Here is a 20,776-nt window from a genome sequence, read left to right as displayed (position 1 = left end):
TCTAGCATATAGTCGCTGTTAATTTGAAGGCTCTGTCCTATGGAAATAAGACATTATAAAGAGGAGTTTAAAGAGAATGAGGGAAGGAGAAGGCAAGTCTAAAGATTGAGAACTTTGTAATGGTTAAAACTGTGCAAAAAGAGGAATCCAAAAAGAAAAGACATATAAGAAAGGAAAGGAGAGGGCATGTATGTGTGCATGTGAGTGCGTATGTGTGTGTGTGCCTCTGTGTGTGCCTATGTGTGTGTGTGTGTGAGAGAGAGAGAGAGAGAGAGAGAGAAAGAGAGTTGGAGGAGATGACTGGGGACAAAGAGAAGTAGAGAAACAAGAGGAGAAAAAAAGAAGGAAAGAAGGAGGAAAAGATATATAGCCTGAAAAACAAATGTTGTCACCTTCACAATTTCATATAGTTACCCTCTACCAGAGATAAACACCTTTTCTCAGACAATGCTTTGACATATCTCACCATTTTCATTAGCAAAGAGTCACACGACCGTTTCTAACTATTAAAAAGGAAAGCAACAATAGGTATAGAAATGATTGAGGCGTACCCCTTATTTACTCTGTGACCGCGAGAGATGACCTATGACCTTTGGATCCCTTGTTTTCACAATATTACCTCGAATAAGACACACGTTATCTCAGGCACAGAGGTTCATTTCCTCTTTTGTAAATTGTGGGGCTTTTCCTCCCTGTAAATTGACTTTTCCATCTCCAACAGTCTCCAATTTTGTGAAATAAAAAATTATTATTTCTCCTGTAATTGCACTCTAGCAGTTAATAAGAATGAAAACTAGTGAAATTCCTCAATAAATTTTTGATCTTTTAATTTATAAAAATTAAAATGAGGCAATCTATATTTTATAAAGGTATCAAGCTACTCTTTCTTTATCTCAGCTTATAACTTAGTGATATTGAATTATCCTATATATAGAATAAAATTTTTGCTTTTTCTTACTTTAGTGTTTTTGAGTTGTTGTTTTGTTTGTTTATTTGTTTGGCATGTGCCTTGCAGCATCTTGTGGGCAAAATCCAACAAACAATAAATGAGGGTTTCTCCCAAGATATATAAGGTAAAATATTATTAACTTAAAAGATCGAAGAAATTTTATGTATTTTAATTAAACCAGGTGACTTCTCAACAAAGCATAGTTATTTTAAATGTGTGGATTATTTCCATGGGATTTACTAAAAGATATAAATAATTCACCATTGATAGTAATTATCATGTATTACTTATATTGTGAATGATCCATTTTTGTCCTTGGTCTATTTTTCTTGTAGGTGTACATCATTTCTTATTTACATATGAGGCTTACATATAGTAATTTTTACTTATCTGTCTTATTTGTACAAAAGTTTTGTCTCAGTTCATTGTTTATTTTTAGTCTTGTGCTATTTGTTGCTTTAAATAATTTAAATATCATATTTTATGGTTAAATTTATCAATGGTTAAATGTATGTTTCTGGTTTGTTGTCATATTTAGTCTTTCCTATCTTAGGGTTATGAAAACTCCCACCTATATTCCTGTCTAGCATTTTATGTTTTAAATTTTTACATTTAAATGTTGAATCCATTTGGAATCTATTTAGTTGTAAGGAGTTAAGTAAAGAAACTGATTAATTTTGCAACATGGCCCACCAGTTATACTAGCCTTGTTTCTTGAAAAATCCATTATGCCTAGAAAAGTATATGGTGGAATTTATAGCATTAGGAAGTTTTGTAAAGTAATCACACACCAACCCATGACTGAGGTGAAGAAGTAGAGTAAAGCCAGAATCCCAAGAGCAACCTCTTATCTCTTGCCACATACCCCACATACCTCCCCCAAAAGATGACTATTATTCTCACTTTCATGGTAATCACCTCTACACCTGTCTTTAGTTGTCCAGCTAAGCATATATTCCTAAACACTAAAGTGTTTGGACTTGCCTGTTTTGAAATTATATCATCTAACAATATGTATTATTTGTGGCTGACTTCTTACACTCTGCATTTTTAAGATTCAAGCATGATGTGCAACCAATGGTGCTTCCTTCATTTAAATTGTTGTAGAGTGTTCCATTTGAGAATATAATAGATATTTATCTATTCTATTATTGATAAACATTTGGGATATTTTTCCTTTGAGACTGCTTGGAATAGTGTTTCTCTGGTTGTACTGGAATATCTCCTGGTACAAATGTGTATGCTTTTCTCCAGGGAACGTAGCTAAGAATTGAGTTTCTAGTTTAAATATTATGCATATTGACTTTACCAGACAATGCTAAATAGTCTTCCCAAATATTCTACTAATTTATACTTTCACTAGCTGTAAAAAAATATCAAACAAAAACCTGCTTTGTACTTCCAAACCACTGCCAAACTTATGGTCATTTTTTGAATGCTTGTTTATCTGATTAGTTTTGGAAAGAATCTCATTGTGGTTTTAGTTTGCATTTCTCATATGCTTAAGAGGAGAGGATCTTTATATATGTCTAGTGATCATGTGAATTTTTCATTAAAACAAATATTGAAAAACTTTAACTTTTAAATAACATGACTTATTATTTCAGAATAAATTTTTATTATAAAAAAGCCAATAATTTTGCACAAAACAACTAAGATTTTGATACTTAGAAATCATTCTACAAAATTTGTATTTGGAGTTAATACTTAGTGAAAATAAATTGGAAATTATATAGCATATCAGAAATTACAGGCACGTACCTTTTGTTTAACATTAACAATATTATCTAATCAAATTATTCACACAAAATAGGTTCTCAATAATTATTGAATTTCCTATAAGAGATATTTTTGAGTAAGTGCAGCAGGATTTTAAATTTTAATCTAATACTTGTGGCAAATATAAACACATCTTAATGATTGTGAAAAATTTTAAAGTAAAAAGATCTAAATTGAGTGAGATATATTTTATTTGTTAAAATGATTACTTGCACATAGAGCTATATACTGTGCTTCTTGTAAATGTATTGACTTTTTTTGTATTTTATTTGAGTATCAAATTTGAAATGTTTAAGTAAAATATATTTTGATCAAAAATCCTAGATATCTGCCTTATTTCATTACTCTTCTTTGCTAGTAGTTTGTCTCTCTGTCTCCACAGCCTGGATGATTATTATTATTCATACATCCACTCATGGTGAGGGCTAGCATGGTTATGCACACCAGAAGGTAACTGGGGCTCAGATAATCTGGGTTCTAGCACCAACACTGCCGATGTCTATTTCCCTGGCTGTAGGCAAATCATTTAGCCTCAGCATGCTTGAATTTCCTCATCTATTAAATACATTGCAGCAAGTCATGGATCTTCCTGACATTTTACAAAAAATAAATGTGTGCTGGTATGTTCTTCCAGGGAGAGATCTGGAGTCTACCCGTTATAGTTCTTGATAGCAAACAACAGAAACCAACTTTATGAACTGGAATGAAACAGGATTGAATTAGAAGGGGTTAGGCTCAGAATGCAATGCTGCAAAATCAGCTCATGCAACACTCCAGCTAAGCAAGGCACTGCCAAGACCAGCCCCAGCTGCCACCACTTTTGAACTAGCCACTGTGTGTCAAGCTCACTGCTCCTATGACCTTGAAGTCACCCTCAAAAATCAAAGCCCTGCCAAGAGTGTCTGGTGTGTCCCTGTCCTGTCTGCCAGGGCATACAAAGAGGGAATCTCGTTGGGCAAGGAAAGGGACTCTGTCTTCTGCTAAACTTGAGACTGTCTCCAAGTAGAAAAACAGACAGGTTGAAGGGCAGCCAGCACAGGAGTATCTATTGCCATGTCTTTCACCAGTTTCTCAAAGGGACCATGACCCCAACACTTCTCCAGAAAAGATAATGAATCACTGCATTGGATCATCTATCATTACAGCTCTGAAATTATATGATTCTAAATACTAATTTTCCCTTCTCCCATTCTCTACCAACTCGGAATGTCTTTAACAAGATACAAATGCAGCAACAGAATGACTAACAACAGTGTGGGGTCAGTCCTGAAGCATCTCATGATCATTTCAGTGGGTGTATAATTATGATGGTTGGCTAATGACAGAGAGTAACAGATGTCTCAAAGTAGTTACCCAGCTGAAATTTTGGCAAACTAGTCCAAATTCCTCAAACAAAAGGAATTTACTCTCTTGTATAGTCTTCTGGTGCTCTGTTATGGGTATACTCAGGTGCAGCATGGCTCAATGGTTAAGTGTCCACACTTTAACATTAATGAGCATGGATATAAATTTTGAATCTCTCCCTTATGAACTGGGTCACCATGGAAAGTAACTTGGCCTTGTTTTTTCTTGTTTAGTAAATGATAGTGGTTAAGCTAGTCAATGGGTGTTATTATGAAAACAAAATGATGGAATTTAAGACATTATAATGTTTGACACATATTTACAGCTCAGGAAGTGATGATAAAAGTCATAATGATATTAAGGCAGTCCCCAATTATGAACCAAACTCATTCCAAAAAATGTTTACATGTTTATTTTTAAGTCAAAAATGATAAAGATATTTAAGTCATGTGCCGTGACACATGCTCCATGTTAAAATGTGTTTAATGAACTATAAAATTGATGCAAAACAGTCACTAAAATGTTATGTTGCAATGTACCAATGAACATTTTTTTCTTTATGTGGTGAATACACCCAAAAGAAAAATATTTTTAAATGAACACATTAGGCTAAATTTCTCAATATATGTAAAGTCGATTCAGTTACATTCAATGGTACCATCAAACTAAGATGAATGTGAAATACCCAGATAGTTTAATAACTGAATTAGTCTTCAAAGATGAAAGAAACAAAAGGTGGACAGTAGTAAAGGTGAATGACTTCTGAGCCTGGAATTGTCACTTCCACTCCCGACCACCTTGGTGGTTGTGTCTGACCTTCAGCTTACCACAGGGGGTTCAGAAAAGTTGTTTGCTGAGCTAGAAATGGTCCAGCCTAGAACTGGTCCGGAGGTCTGGCTTTAATAGTGTGCTTGTTTCCTTTGAAAGCCTTCCTGGTTCTATGAATCTCCTAATGTACGTGCTCCCCCTTTGTATTTTGCAGGTAAATGTGAATGTGGCAAATGTACCTGCTACCCGCCGGGGGACCGCAGGGTGTATGGGAAGACGTGCGAGTGTGATGATCGCTGCTGTGAAGACCTCGACGGTGTAGTCTGTGGAGGTGAACAATTTAACAGCCTTCCGCTACTGCATGCCACATGCGTCACCTGCCTTCCTTATTCTACTTAACCTTTTTTTCTAATTGTTGAAAAGAAGATAAACTAAAATTAATACACAACTCAACCTAAAGGCAATAGACAGTTATGTTTGTAATGACCTTTATGTTCTTGGACTCTTGATTTCGGGCATGTGAAAGTACACAGTGCACTATTGATAAAAGGTGGTTGAGACTAAACTAAATTCTATGAAGATAGTAAAAGGCTTTGCTGCCACTGAACAGTTTAAGATGATTTTTATTATTGTACTCATAAATCCTGGGGGAAGTAAGTATCACCCATAAATTTGAAAAATAAAACACACACACATAGTAAGATAACTTCCTAAGTTTAATTACAAAATCACAGGAAATACACAATATCTCAGTTCCCATAATGGCTCTGAGACCCAAATAAGAGCTTATGAAAGCAAGAAACTGCAAAGAACAAACGAGACAGATAGAAGGTGATCAGCAAAACTGAGAGTCCCAGGGAGAGAAGGTTGACAGTGTCTACCTGGTCTTCATCCAGGGGAGGGGATGGGAGTCAACATTATTCTCATAGTTCAATCTTGCAAAATCTGATACTGTAGAGAGGATGCATGCTGATGATACCTCCTCCTAGGTTTCCAGTACAACTGAGGAGCACTGGGTATGGAATCAGACTAAAAGAATATAGCTGTATTTCTTCAAGATAGTTATCATAATGCAATTGGGCACTTTATTGGATAAAATCAACATGCAGGTCCAGCATAGAAAAGGCAGGGACATTATCACTACCATCTGTCTAATGTCCATGTGTATCTATCTATTATCTCTCCAACCAACTATGAAACACTCGCAAGTTGACCAAAAATGTCTTCTTTCTTTTCTTTGTGAGCCAAGGTAAAGGCCCTTTCTAAGGACTGTGGTGCCAGGTGGTTTATTTCCCGCAGCCCTCACGGCAGCCACCTTCAGTAATTGTTCCTGCTTTCTTCATCTTTCAAATAGAAAAGTGAGTGAGGTTTGAGGTGTTGATGTCCCATAGCTAAATAGCGGCAGTCCCAGGATCTGACACTGATGTTCGGTTCACAGATCTCTCCCTATACCAGTTTCCCCCAGCGTGACATTAAACTGTTTGGACTTTATCTCAATATTACTTTTAGTTGAGATTGTCCCTTCACTGGTATTAGTTACCAGAAGTATCTAAGCAGAGCGCAGTCTTTTTTGTTAAGTACAGTATGTATATTGACTCATTTAATTCTCACAACGGGATATAGAAAGCCTGCCGGGCACCTAGAGAAGACCTTGTTATCATTGTCATTTTCTCTGGCATGCAATGTCTTCCTCACATGGGTCTCCTTGCCCAGCTGCTCGGGTGACTTGGTTGAAATGGTTGATGTTGTAGAAACCTCTTATATCTACACATCCTTTCACATTCCAGTGAGTACGTTTTTTGTTTTCCTTGTTATTGATTTCTTCATTTTTCCTCGATTGCTTGGAGAAAGAGCTCCAGGAGGGAGAGGGTGAAATATCTCCACGCTCATGTTTATCCTAAATAACATAGCTTGTCAATACCTTTTGTGACAACAATGTGTTAAGAGCTGTGACTGTCTGGTCTTCAATTTTAGGTGGCATTGATTTCTCCTTTCTGGTCATTCTTATCACACTTGACACTGAGCTATCAAATCAAAGTGACTGTCATTCATCTCAGAAGTATTTTTAGTGTCTCTTACCCTGCGGTGCATCTTCTGTGGAGAAGCTTCACATGGATTCGCCCAAGCATGGAGGAGCACAATTAAGAAGACACTGGCCATTAGGGTTCCTCAAGCCAAAAAAACACACTGGCAAAGTTTCTGTGTTTCTCAGTCTATCTAAAAATGCCCATTATCATAAGGAAACCTCTCTCATTATTTAGTAATATCCTATCATGTATATAGCACAAATTTAATCAAATCAGCAAATACTTACTGCATACTTATTCCACATAAAGCCCTGCGTTGCCCTTTAAACATATATGCCCTTAAATATTTTTAATCACTTGATGTCATTACCCCTGACTTATATGCTAGCATTCCTCTTGGTTCAATCTTAAGTCCATAGAAACTTGCTCTGTCTCCAACCATTCCACATAAGCGATTCTTCCTGAGGTTATTAATAATTCCTAGCTGCCCAGTTCCTAGTTGATTTTTAGTTCTCATTCTACATGACCACTTTTTAGCATAGAGTTATAGTTACTCTACTCTGAAAGCCCCATGAAATGGTCTCCTTTCTGGGCCTCAGAAATACCTTCCCCATCCATTTCTTCTCAGACCTCTTCCTTAACCACTTAATTTCTTATTCTTGCTCATCTCCCAGAGCTTACCAATAAATCTGTTTCCCTTAAAATGGATGTTGTTGGATGCTGTTTCTGCTTGCTATTTGTTGCCCTTGAGTAATCTCAGCCTCTTCCACTTGCATCTTTAGTTCTCAACTAGGTTGGAAAGGATAGATTATGAATGAACTCTGTATGTCTGATGGGAATGCTATGCTTTTGGCTTCTGAATGCCATGACTCTACCAACAGGCATGTCCCTTGCAGGGTTTCTGGAAGATATGCTAAGGAATTGTTAGAAAATATTTTAGCTCCTGTGGAGCATGAGGCTTCTTTTAAACCAGAGAAGTCTCAACATCTGTGCAACATGGATCTCATCTCTTTGCACCTGAGTTGTGTTATCTGAAGAGAAGGTGATCCCCAGACCACCATGTTGAGTTGTCATCCTCATGAATCCTTGCAAGGATTCCCATGGAGAGGAAGGCCCAATATTGTCCAGCTGCCAGGATGTGGTTCCTACCCGATGTCCTTCTAAGGAGACTAGTGCCGAATGTCAATCTAAACACAGCTGAACCTAAGAAAAGTGCCCCTCCTGCTCCCACTGCTGCCTTGAGGGTACAAGCAGCATTTATGGAAATTCATGATTGAATAATCTGAGTGAGGGGCAGGGCAGAATCAAGGATGAATTTTGATGGCTTCAGTGATTGGATGGGTGGAAGAGACTATGCTTTTATTGATCTAATTGTCTCCATTTATTGAAAAAGTGAGGTTTTTTTTTTCATGGGGACAATAGAGATGGACAAACTTAAATGTATTATGATTTTGTTCATTTTACCTGACATTGTATTCCTTATCTTTGCTTCCCCTTCTAAATTACTCCTTATCATTTTCCCATTCTTCCAAATCATCTCCTTTAGAATGCCTTTCTGAAATTATTTTATACTTCCTCCATACTGCAATACCTTCATTAAAATGCCATCACATTTTATTGTGAGTTCTTTTCTTCCAGTCTATACAATTCTCATGGATATAATAAAACCTTTTTTACTCTGAAAAATTATTGTATCCTCAAACTTAGGATAAAAGTTGATGCTTAAGAAATTTTTCTAATAAATTATAAATTAAGGAAGTCACAAGTAAATTAAGGAGTAGAGGAATACATGCAATATTGACTCCAGTTTTGGATCAGAGAATTCTTCAAGTTAGAGTTAACATTTGATGTGGGCCTAGAATAGCCAATATTTAGAGATGTGAAAATAGGATGTGAACATTTTAGGCCTGAGAAAGCTAAGCAAAGGCACAGAGGTAAAAAATATTTGATATGTGGAGGGAAAATATTTATTTAATTTTCTTACATCAGAGGTTTTCCTTAGCTGCTCTTGAATCTATCCTTGGAAGGATTTTTTCCAAACTATTTACTCATTTATCGTTTATAACAGATATTATTTCCCTCCATTTATTTTACTTTGCTCATCTTTAGATATCAGGACATTGTGAAATATTTTTATATTAATGTTTTTCCTTCAACACTTAATAAAACTAAAATAGTATAAAAAACAAAATAAAATCACCCACAAATCCACCATCCAAAAATAATAACTGATAACCTTGTGTTGTATTTCCTTCTAGTTGTTTTTGAGGGGTAGATCTCTTTTTGAATCTAGACTTATGAATGTTCTTTGGGCATTTTGATATTTTGTGTGGAGAAAGCCCACATTCTATGGTATGTTCACTTGCTTCAGTTTGTGTTGCATACACTCTGCTACATTTTTTTCACGTGAGATTTTAGTGGGTAGAAGGAACAATTTTCTTTTAAGCAAAGTGAGGAAATGCCCTACAGCAAAATGAATATGAACCTCATATTAAAAAAGACCAGCATTTGGATTCTGGCTCTGTTTCCCACTAGTTTAGTAACGTGGAAGGGCCATTTGGTCTCTCTGTCTTGGTTTACTCACGTGTACAATAAAGAAAATAATGCCCACCTATTGGCTTTATGTGAAAATGAGACACAAAGAATGAAAAGTGCCTCGTACTATGTGATAAGCAGGCAATCAGTGAATGCCCTATGTATGCAATGCAAAGTAGAAGATTCAAGTGTCCATCACCATAACAGAACAAAAGGAAGTTGGCATCCTACAAATCTGCATGTCTGTGGAAGGAAGTTGGCATCTTACAAATCTGTATGTCTGTGTCAGGAAAGGAATGGCAACTACTTTGTTCAAACACTTGGCAGCCAGTGGTGACTGGATCTTACTGCCATAAGTGTGTGAAACTCACTGACATCATCCCTCTGGTGTGGCTTCAGAGGAAAACAAAATTGAGAACCACTAGTTTGAGTAATTTTCTCAGTTCACCACCAGACACTGGGCCATCCCTTCTATAGCCTTTCACCTGGAGGGATGAACTAGAACCCCATGTATCCTCTGTGTGTTCAGAGCAAAAGGTCCCTGACTCCAAAGCAGCACTTCGGCAAACAACAAATAATAAAACAAAAAGCATCCATAAACCTACCTAATCAGCATATGCAGGAGAACTGATAGCCAATGTTGTTTCTCCACCTTCCTAACAATAACACTGAAGATGATTAAACCAGTTCTGGCAGGCTGGGATAAATTAGCAATTGTACCTGAAGGTGATTGTACGTAATTACATAATTCTAAGCAGTTCAGTTTTGATTACACCAAAATTACAACCTGAAAATGACTGGCAAAAAGAGAGTCAGTATGAAGACCATTCTCCATTTAATTAACTTATTGGAGAGTCATGTTCAATGATCATAGAAACAGATGTGGATCTTCTCAAAATATCTTTATTAACAACAAAGATTTTACGTGGCCTATAAACCCATGGATTTTTAAAATCAGATAAGTCATTGCTTAAAAAAAATGCTTTGTACCAAGTGATAGTCCTTAAGATATACTTATTTTTATTAGTATATGACTTTAATATTTCACAAAGAAAATATATCTACAGGCTGGCTTGCGTGTATTTGTTTGTATCCTAACATAAGCTGGATCAGAGCCCACCCTCCTGTGCTCCTATACCCAGGATGAGAATAAGAAATAGACCGCTTATTGCTCGCCTTCTTCCTTCTATGCTCCTGGAATAACTGCCCATGAGTCCAATTTAAAAAACAAGTGGGGATAATGAAGAGCCACCTCTTAATCACACAATCCATTTACATTTCTCCGGGGAGTTCTTTAGTTGTAGCTACAATTGGAAGGAGCTCACGCAGCCTGAGTGTGTGAGTGCAGAGAACCCAGCAGCACGGGATTTCTCACGTTGGGCCAAGTCTTTCATAGCTGGACAATATAGGCAGTAGTGGGATTGTCTCATAATTACGTGTCAAAATCATAGACCTCTTTTCTGAGTTTGTTAAGTGTATCAGTTAGGACTGTGGTTGGCTGAAGGCAATTTACGCAAATAAGTCTGATGGATGTTGAGGTGACTGCCTGAGATCCAGCAACACCCCACACCCCTCCTAGCTTCCCTTCCACTCTGTCCTTCCAGTATGACTTTTATTGTCATGCTCCTAGAAAACCTCCAGCTGTGTCCATCTTCCAGGAAAGAAGAAAGGGGAAGGAAAAAAGAACAAAGGGCAAAGGACACATGCTGACTCAGCCTGTCCCATTTTGGGGGGAGACAATCACTTTCCTGGAAACCTCACCCACAGGTTTTCTCTTATATCTCAATTATTAGAGCTCTGTCATAGGGGCACCTCTAGGTAATAAAATAGCTTCCATATGGACATATTATCACTTCCCTGAAAAACAAACAAATAAACAAACAACAATAACAAAACAAGTGCTCTCCTAATATTAACAAGGGGAAAAAAATGTCAGCCAGGCAGAATATCATATCTGACACAATCAGTATCCATTCATGGCCCAGTTTCCCAATTGAGAACCATCATTGCAGTGTTTTAAGGAAATGTGTCTCTGAGCCAGGGAATTTCATTGGAAAGGGTCATTGCCTAGAGCGGCACTGTCCAATAGAATTTTCAAAGATGATGACACTGTTCTAACTCTGCATTATTCAACACAATAGCCATTGGTCACATGTAGCTGCTGAGAAGTTGAAATGTGACTAGTGCAACTGAGAAACTGAATTTTTAATTTTGCTTAATAAATTTAAATTGGACAACACAGGTCTAGAACATTCTTGGGGAATATGTTGGTGTGGGGGAAGAAATAGGACTAGGAACAAACATCACTGATGGGAGTAAGTATCTGGGACAGGATGGATGGCACTAGAAATGGAGATGGAATGGAAAAATACTCCCCTGTCTGAAGATTTGAGAAGTCAGGTGAAGGTAGATTTAGTGTACTTCAAATTACTTCAAATGGCTCATTAGGTTGGCTCTTCCTCCATCTTTGTTCTAGAATGATCTATTATTGTACACTTATAAGAAGATAACTTATCACTAGATTCTCTGGATTCTACCACCAAACAGAGACAGTGTTCTCACTGAAATCTGTATATTTCTACAACAGTTCTGCAACCCCTAGAAGAGCTATTCAGAGACCTATGTGGCAACAGAGTAGGATTGGTACAACAAAAGCTGACTGAAACTACTGTTATAGTCTTATTTTTTAAACCAATTTTTAGGAACATTTCACTTAGTAGGCTTTGTAAATGGCCTTCTCTGTCATTTTATGTGACAACACAATCATTTTATTTTTCTCCTCTGTACTGAATGTTCATACTTTGTCTGGCTTCTCCTTCTCTATGTTAGCCTGAAATATTGGAGTTTCTTCCTAAGTAGTTTCATTCAATTCCAAAGCTTTAAATGCCATCTTCTTGCAGAAACTGCAGCATGGATATGCTTAGCCCTAACCTGTCTTCCCCACCAGACTTGTGTCAATTGCTTCCTTAACTTCCCACATGGTTGTCTTAGAAGTATCTCATGTAAAAAGGTAAAAAGAAAACAAAACCAAACATTAGTAAAATGACAAAATAAAACCACTGACAATACCATTTACTGATGAAGATGGAGAGCAACTGAACTTCCATATTTCCATAGTTGGTGCAACTTCTTACAACCACTTTCAGAAACTCCTTGTCTTCTAAAGATAGACTTGAACATCCCTAAGACCCCAAAAGTCCACTTAGTAAATGCCCAATAAAAAATTCCTACAAAAAAATCTCAATACATGAGGCTCAAAATAGCTGATTTGCTGCTCTCAACCTCTTCCTCCTAAGCTTCTTTAGCTAATAAAAAGCATCATTATTCAAAATATTTTCTAGCTTTCTTTCTGTCACCTACCACATCCAATTCAACAGTAAGTCTCATTAGCACCACTACCAAAGTATATCTCCATCTCCTCTCCATTTGCTCTGCCACCATCCTATTTTAAGCCTCTATCACCTTTTTCTTGGACTATTGCAATGCTCTCTCACTTTCCCCATATTCACTTTTTCCCAACACACCTTAATTTTTCACACTTATCTGTCAAAATAAATGTATAAATTGTAAATTATATCACATCGCTCTTGCTTAACACTCTTCTATGATTTCCTATTTCTATTGGAATAAAATTTAAACTCCTTACCAAAAATAGTTTGTTATGCTCTCATTCCTGCATATTTCTCCAACTTTATTATTTATTCCATTTTTCTTACTCATTATTCTTCAAACACATTGGCCTTTTTTCACTGCCTAAAACGTGCCAAGTTCTTTCTTATTCCAAGAAATTTTCATTAGTTTTCCTAGAATATTGCCTCTATGGCTGCTTCTTATCCCTTGTGTATCACAGAGCCTTCCCTAACAAGTCCAGTAAACAGCATTCTCACTATTGAATATACTAATATTCTCTCTAATGTTTCCATAACTCAAGTGGATTTGTTCATGTGTTACTTGTTTTCTCCCCTTGTGCACTGAAAACACTATAATGGTAGGTCTCAATTATGATATGTACACCATAAATAGCTATTGAATTGTATGACTTAAATTATTAAAGTTCATAAAGAAGATATTATTGGAAGCATTTAATATGTTTTTAACTAAAGGGAAGTTATGTAAATGGTGAATCAAAACATGTAAATACCAATGCATTTTGACTATTGTGTAGGCTAGATGCCAACCTAATGCTATAGAAAGATGTGATAAATGAACTAATAAATAAAAACCAATCACCTATCCTTACATTGAATTATTCTCAATGATATTCTAAGTCAAAGGCAGAATGCCTTTCTCTGCAATAGAGATTTAATTATCCTAGTTATGCCAAAGTGATTATAATTCTTACTAACCTAAGTCGGTAAGAAACATAGACATTTAAAAAGTCCATAGCTCAATGGGTTTGGTATTAGATGCTCTCTATTGCTTTCTTACTTATTGTGTACAACAGATTATCTGCCCCCAAGATGGATACCTTTTTTTGAACTTCTAAGTAGACCTCACTTTAAGTGAACTTTCGTTTTATTGGAGAAGTCAAGATACCATCAATTGATTGTGTAGCTCTTATGAAACACCAATTTTCTAACTTCACTCCACTTTATAGAATGTAGAAATAAAGTAGTCATCCAAGAATTGTCCATTGGTCTTGAAGGACAGTTATTTAACCAGATGACCTGTAAAAATGTCCTGGATTCAGTTTACAGTTCCAAGTTGTGATTAATTTTGTAAATGAGGAGATATTGTTTAAAAAATAATCTCAATCTAAAAGTCTTTTGAGGATCTGCTAAGATTAAGGCAGTGTGCTTGGCACTCTGAAGGCTACAGTGATGGTCAGAAGTGATTCCTACTCTCAAGGAATTCACAGTCAAGGAATAGGTTTATTTAATAAATAACTACATAAACTACATCCTACAAGGTGGAAGACAACCACTTCCACCATAGAGGTGAGAAATAAGGTGATGTAGAAATTCAGAGGATAAGATGAATTTCCCTTGAAAGTATTAGAAAAGTTTTTACAGAGGTTTGAAAATTAAGCAGAACCTGGATGTGTGAAGTAGGGGAACAGAAGGACAGCATTTTTTATCAAAACAAAAGTATGAAGTCAGAAAAGTGCAGGGGATGCATTGAGAAGAAGGAATAGGTCAACTTGGTAAGATCAAGAGGTATATGCAAGGGGAGAAGAGGAGAGATTATAAGGTTGGAAAAGTAGCTTGGCATTCTATTTCAGGAACCTAAACATAAGGAAAGTTATAGTAGGTGAACTTCATATCATAAACATTGGGGAGTCATACAGCACTAGATATGAAGGCTGTTATGTGAGTAGAGTGGTGTAATAGAAAGCGGTGAGCAAGAATATTGGAGAAGACATGACAGGAAGGTATCTCAAAGGTTTTTGATGGTGATATGAGTGGATATGTTGGAGTTAGTTTCAACAGGACCTGGCAACTCTTGAGATGAGGGCAGTAACAGGGATTCAAATGTGATTCAAAACATTTCAAACTGGTTGACTGAAAGGAAAGTTATATCATTAAAATAAATGGACAATATAGAAAAGGAGCTTTTAATTTTTTTTATTGATTAAGTTATTAAATATGTGTCCTTATCCCCACATTACTCCCCATTCCCCCCACTCATGCCCTAAGAGGAGCTTTTAGAAAGGAAATTGTATATGCAGGTTGAGAAGTATCAATTTTGTATGCTAGTAGTACACAAAGTATGGAATCACAGGTGTGGTCCAGTCCTGTGATCATTGAGGTTATCAGAAACCAAAGGAGACATTATAGAGAGATAAAAGATGATTGATGATACATGATTGATGATAGACAACCGGGATGCCTACATTAATTGAATCAGGAAAAAAGTAGAAGGATAAATAAACAACAGAGGAGTATTGATAATGTCATGAAAACCAATACAGGAAACACTTTTCAAGAAGAAAGTACCCATGAATATCAAAGTATGCCTTCTAACTATGTAGCTAACTATGTAGCAGCTAAAAAAGATAGCAATTAAGAAAAGATTTCTAGTTGTCTCAAATTGATAATCATGAAATATAGAAGCAATGTGAACCAATGGAAAAAGAGTGGACATTGAAATCAGAGAAATTGGCATCAAGGTCTGATTCTGTGTGGTTGAGCTATGTGTTTTGGGGTAAAATTGCTTTGTTTCTCTGGACCTTAATTTCTTGACTATAAAATGGGGGTGATACCTGAATCAAAGGGCTCTGAGATTAAATTTAGTAAAACAACATAGGGATAAGAAGAGGCTGTGGGAAATAGGTCTGTTAATCTAGGTCTCTTTTGAGTTTGCCTCCCATTTGCTTTCCATGAACTTCCAGATGATCACATGTTATGGAAAAACTTACCTGAGTTTGTGGGAGTTTAGGTTAAATTAATCATGACCACAAATTGCAAAATATTCAGCATTGGCCCCTAATCCCTCCTGTGCAAAGCTGAATATAGGAGGAAGCAGATGGAATAGGTTTACTCTGAAAGTCCTGCCACAGCAAATGTTCAAGACAGAATGGTGTCGACAGGTTCAGAGGGCTGAGCAGTTGGAATGACAACAACTGTGTCCTTGATGCTTGCTTTTGCAAACCTTGGTGCTTAGCAAAATGCTCTGTTCATAATAGAGACTCGGTAAGACTCAAAGCAGCCAAACAAATAGCTGTTTTGTTTGTCCTGTTTGGAGAGATCTGGCTCTAAGGTAATACACATATTAGAAAAGGATTTTAAAAAAGGATAAAGCATTGATTGGAAACAAGAAACATTTTAGGAAGATGGTGCAATCTAATGGGGTATTGGTGGCAAGCAACTAGACAGATGTGTAAGCCAATAATACTTGCCACAAATACAATGTTGTATATGTTGCCAAAAGATAAATATCCCCCAAATCAAGAGTCAATGATGGAAACAAAAGGGAAAAAAAAGCTGAAGACATGAATCAAAGCCTCATGCTGTTTCTAACTTGTAGACAACAATAGAGAGACATGGCTGAAACTGGTTTGGCTCAGTGGATAGAGCATTGGCCTGAGGACTGAAAGGTACCAGGTTCAATTCCGGTCAAGGGCATGTGCCTTGGTTGTGGGCACATCCCCAGTAGGAGGTGTGCAGGAGGCAGCTGATCGGTGTTTCTCTCTCATCGATGTTTCTCACTCTCTATCTCTCTCCCTTCCTCTCTGTAAAAAATCAATAAAATATATTATTAAAAAATAAAATAAATGGACAAACTTTAAAAAAACACAATAGAGAGACATGGTTACTTACACTTAGATCTGTTCTTATTAATAAGTAGAGAGGCACACAGATAAAGAAATATAATACCAGATGCCATTAACTTCTTATGGAAATTGATCTTTTATTTTTATTAGTAAACAGTAGGATTGTAATCAATAAATGCTGCATCAACGGTCAAGTGACTAGCCTTGCCCGTTGGTCTGGGTATCGTGGTGTGCACTGTGAAGAAAAGCACCGAGACCCCATACTGCTAAAAAACGCAAATGACGTATTTTGTATCAAGAAAAGATGGTAAAATTCCATGTCACATTGTTTCTAGGTTTCTTTCTCTCTCGAGTCCATCTCCTTTGCTGCATTCAAACGTACTATGTAGAGCTGGAACTTTGTTGTGAAGTTCTTTTCAGCAGTCACGCGCCCAGTGACTGTGCATAAAGGGAAAGTGTGTTTGCTGCATAGGAAACTAGAGCCTGTTGTTTACATATTTCTTCCTTAAACACTGCAATCAGCCGGATATTTACCATCTCCTCCTCTCTCCCCGCCCTGTGATTGCTTCTCAGGCCACGGCACGTGTTCCTGTGGCCGCTGCGTGTGCGAGAGAGGATGGTTCGGAAAGCTCTGCCAACACCCCAGGAAGTGCAACATGACGGAGGAACTGAGCAAGAGTCTGTGTGAATCAGCAGATGGCAGACTGTGCTCCGGAAAGGGTGAGTCTCTGCCGGAGCCTGGCCTGGATCCCTGCTGGGACACATGGCTTGTACAGCAGCCCGCGGCAAACACCCCTTTCAGACCGCACTTGGCCTGAATGAAAATCACTCTGTCCCCCGCTTGTACCGGACCTTATTAAGTGTGAAAGTGAACCACGTGAAGTGTAGTATCCAAGGAAATGGAATGCATGAGATGGGTTGCATGTGAAAAGATCCTCAGCCACTTGTAGACAACCTCCTTGTGAATGAAATGCAATTAATAATTGTATAAAGAAGAAAGAACAGTAAGATATGCTGGGACCTGAATGGGCCCCAGAAGGTAGAGGTACAATCATTGAGTTCACTGTGAAATAGCAGAGCCCGCGCGGGTCTGCATAAAACGCTCTGGAAGCTCATGGGATTCTCACCAAATGTTAGGGAGCTGCCCTGCCTGGAACTGAATGTCCATCTCCCGCTCTCCTCTTCCGCTCAGCTGCCTCCTTGCAGAACAAACCACCCCCCTTTTCAGACTTTTATAGCTGAAGCTACATCTACCCTCCAACACCTACCCTGGGTCAGGAGTGCAGGTAAATGTCTTTCTGAAGAAAACACCGTGAAGCCAAGTCAATCTGCTGAGGAGGCCTCAGAAGCAGAACTCGCCTCAGGGATGTGCCCCTCAACAGTGGCTGTCGCTCACCGATGATCACTCAAGGCCAATGCTCTCCGGATGAAAGAGGCCTCTTGACGTAATTGCAAAAAATAAACTCAGATGGAGGCTGTGACCACATTTGGTGCCAGGAGGAAGGCTGAGAATGGATACAAACATGTTCATTTTAATAGCCGAGCATGTCCTTGGTTTCCAGGAATTCTGTGTTTGAGACTGGTGTTTACAGAGTTCTGGCAAGGAGGCCATGCCTTCCACCTAATGCAGTCACAGCAGCCAAGCAGCACTTAAATGCATGTAAAGCAATCACTTTGTTCCCCGTTTGTTCTCGTATGGAATTCATGCTAATTCCAAGTCCTAAGCAAATCTCAGCATTTCAGTTCTCAGGGGCCCTCAGGTCCTGGATACACTTGCTTTAGGTTCAAGGAGTTCTGTTGGCCCTGGCAGGCTTGGCTCAGTTGGGTGGGCATCCTCTTGTGCTCTGAAAGTTTGCCAGTTTGATTCCCAATCGGGGCACATGCCCGGGTTTTGGGCTCCATCCCAGGTAGGAAGTCTTGCTCTCATATCGCTGTTTCTTTCTCTCTCTCCCTCTCCCTACCTCTCTCTCTAAAATTCACTTAAAAAATCTTTTTAAAAGAAAAAAGAAGCTCTGTTGGGAGGAGGAAGGAAAGGTTGAAAGGAAGAGACAGAGGGAAGGGATTGCCGAGGAAGAGATTAACAAAGAGAACAGTAAAGGTGGTAGGAATAGAATTAACTATCAAGGTGGAAGCTGGGGAGGAAAAAGAAATGTTATCAGGTCAGAAGGGAGTGTCCTGTGTATAAAAAAGTACTCAGAATGATTAATTTGTTTGAATTAGAGTTATTTTTTTTCCCTGAGTATAGCTTCAAACACAGAGCCCTAGCGTTTAGATACTTTTGTTGTTGTTGGTTTTTGTGACGGCATTATCCTTGGAATAAGGCTATTAGCTTTTCTGAGAAACTCTACTAAATGGAACTTTTGTATTAGAACATTGGTGTGCTTGTTTATTTTAAAAATCAGCCACTGTGTGTGTGTGTGTGTGTGTGTGTGTGTGTGTCCTAGACACTATAAAATCACTAACATTGTTCATAAGTGGGTCTTTGCTAGTCATGTCCAATTGCAGGTACAGGAGGAGAACACATACACACAGCCATGCTCACCTGTGTGGTGAATACCATTCTGTCATTTCCTAGCTGAATTTCATGCAAAGAAGAGGAGTAGTTTGTTTTCAAGAAATAAACATTCTCATTAAAGTCATTACAGTAGGGCGGGGCACTTGCAGGAGGCAACCAGTTGATATGTCTCTTTCACATCAATGCTTTTTCTCTCTCTCTTCCCCTCCCTTCCACTCTCTTCGAAAATCAATCCTTGGGTGAGAATTAACAGAACAAAAAGAGAACCACAGAAAGAGTAACTCACAAAATGGACCACAGGTTGTGACATGGTAGCAGAGAAACCTATTCCAAGTTATTTGACTGGGGCCGGGTATTTTTTAATAGGTTTCATGGACTTGCCAGAATTCCATATACTTTCCCTCAACATGGTAAATGAAAACCCCTCACCCTGATCTTCACAAAGGACGTTGGAGTGTTTTTCTTTCTCCGACTAGGGGACAGGGAGGAGCAGTGGGCCTGAGGTCACCACCTGGTAGCCTGGACCCAACTGTTGCCACCAGGCGCTCCTCATGATCTGTGAATAAAGCCGTCGCCTCAGGAGATGATGAAGAAATAGCGTTTTATTTCTTTACAAATTTATAGCCAAGACAATAAATCACTCCATAGAAAAATTTAAAACTAGATACATTGCTGTGACCTTCATAACAGATGGAGTTGTGAGTACAATAGTGAAAACTGCCTGCAGGGATGTTGGTTGCAGCATTTTGTCAGGCTTGATGAATGGAAAAGAAAGTCTGCTTTGAAATGGGGCAGCTGACAAGGGTGCTCGCCCTTACACTCAAGCTGTTCATGTGAATCACCAGAGAGATGAGCTTAGAGCCAGGTTTAACTCCCTTTGCAGAATCCATGCTGTAATTCGTCGGCTGTTTGTTTGCTGGAGTATTTATGTGTATCCAAGAGTACATAATCACCTTTCTCCGTCCGGGTCATCACCTCTAATATTCTTAAAGATGTTGTCTGACGATGGCTGTAATTGCATGTCACTAAATGTCTCCTTAGAACCCTTACAATGACACTGTTGAGTCCCACATCATCTGAATAAGGCCATGGTACACACCCACCCACTCACCTATCCCTCACCTATACCCCATCCTGGCAGATTCTTCATCCCTGAAAAGAGACAGGGTAAAAGTTAGGCTTCAAAAACCAGACTTGGACCTGTGTTTTAGTTGCCTCACCCAATATAACTGTCAGTGGGAATACACAACTCATTTTTTGAAACTATATGAAGGTTTTTCTTGTGAGAGGCATCACAGATAGGCAGATCGGTAGATAAAACAGTAGATGGAATCAGATGGAAATCTTTTTTTGCCCCCATGGCCCTGGGCAATTCCATTATCCTCCCTGTATGTCCATTTTCTCATCTTTGAAGGCAGAAGAATTTCATTTCTTTCCCTTTCTTAAGTTCTAAGGATGCTCTGAAGACAAATGAGAAAATGTGGCTGAATCCCCAAGGAATGGAAGCCACTAAAAAAGTACAGAAGGGAGATGGAAGCATTCTTAACAGTCCTCATACTGAGAAAGAAAATAAATGGATTAGTGGTGCCGTGGTCAGGAATTTACCACCATCTTCCTACCAAGATGGACCAGCTTCTCCCTAAGGC

The 20,776-nt window shown here is 38.1% G+C and overlaps 1 protein-coding gene across 1 annotated transcript in view; it reads left to right on the top strand.

The window, feature by feature from the left end:
• Window positions 1-20,776, top strand: part of ITGBL1 (integrin subunit beta like 1) — a 198,826-nt gene that overhangs the window by 173,572 nt on the left and 4,478 nt on the right. Inside the window, exons 8-9 of the mRNA XM_006086929.3 lie at window positions 5,055-5,171; window positions 17,189-17,335. Of these exons, the coding sequence (XP_006086991.1) occupies window positions 5,055-5,171; window positions 17,189-17,335 (264 nt within the window). The remainder of the gene's footprint in view (window positions 1-5,054; window positions 5,172-17,188; window positions 17,336-20,776) is intronic.

This window comes from Myotis lucifugus, unplaced genomic scaffold (genome assembly GCF_000147115.1).
Source record: "Myotis lucifugus unplaced genomic scaffold, Myoluc2.0 scaffold_33, whole genome shotgun sequence".
Taxonomy (NCBI): Eukaryota; Metazoa; Chordata; class Mammalia; order Chiroptera; family Vespertilionidae; genus Myotis; species Myotis lucifugus.
The sequence above is the reverse complement of the archived record's forward strand: the minus strand, read 5'-3'. Positions and strand labels throughout refer to the sequence as shown.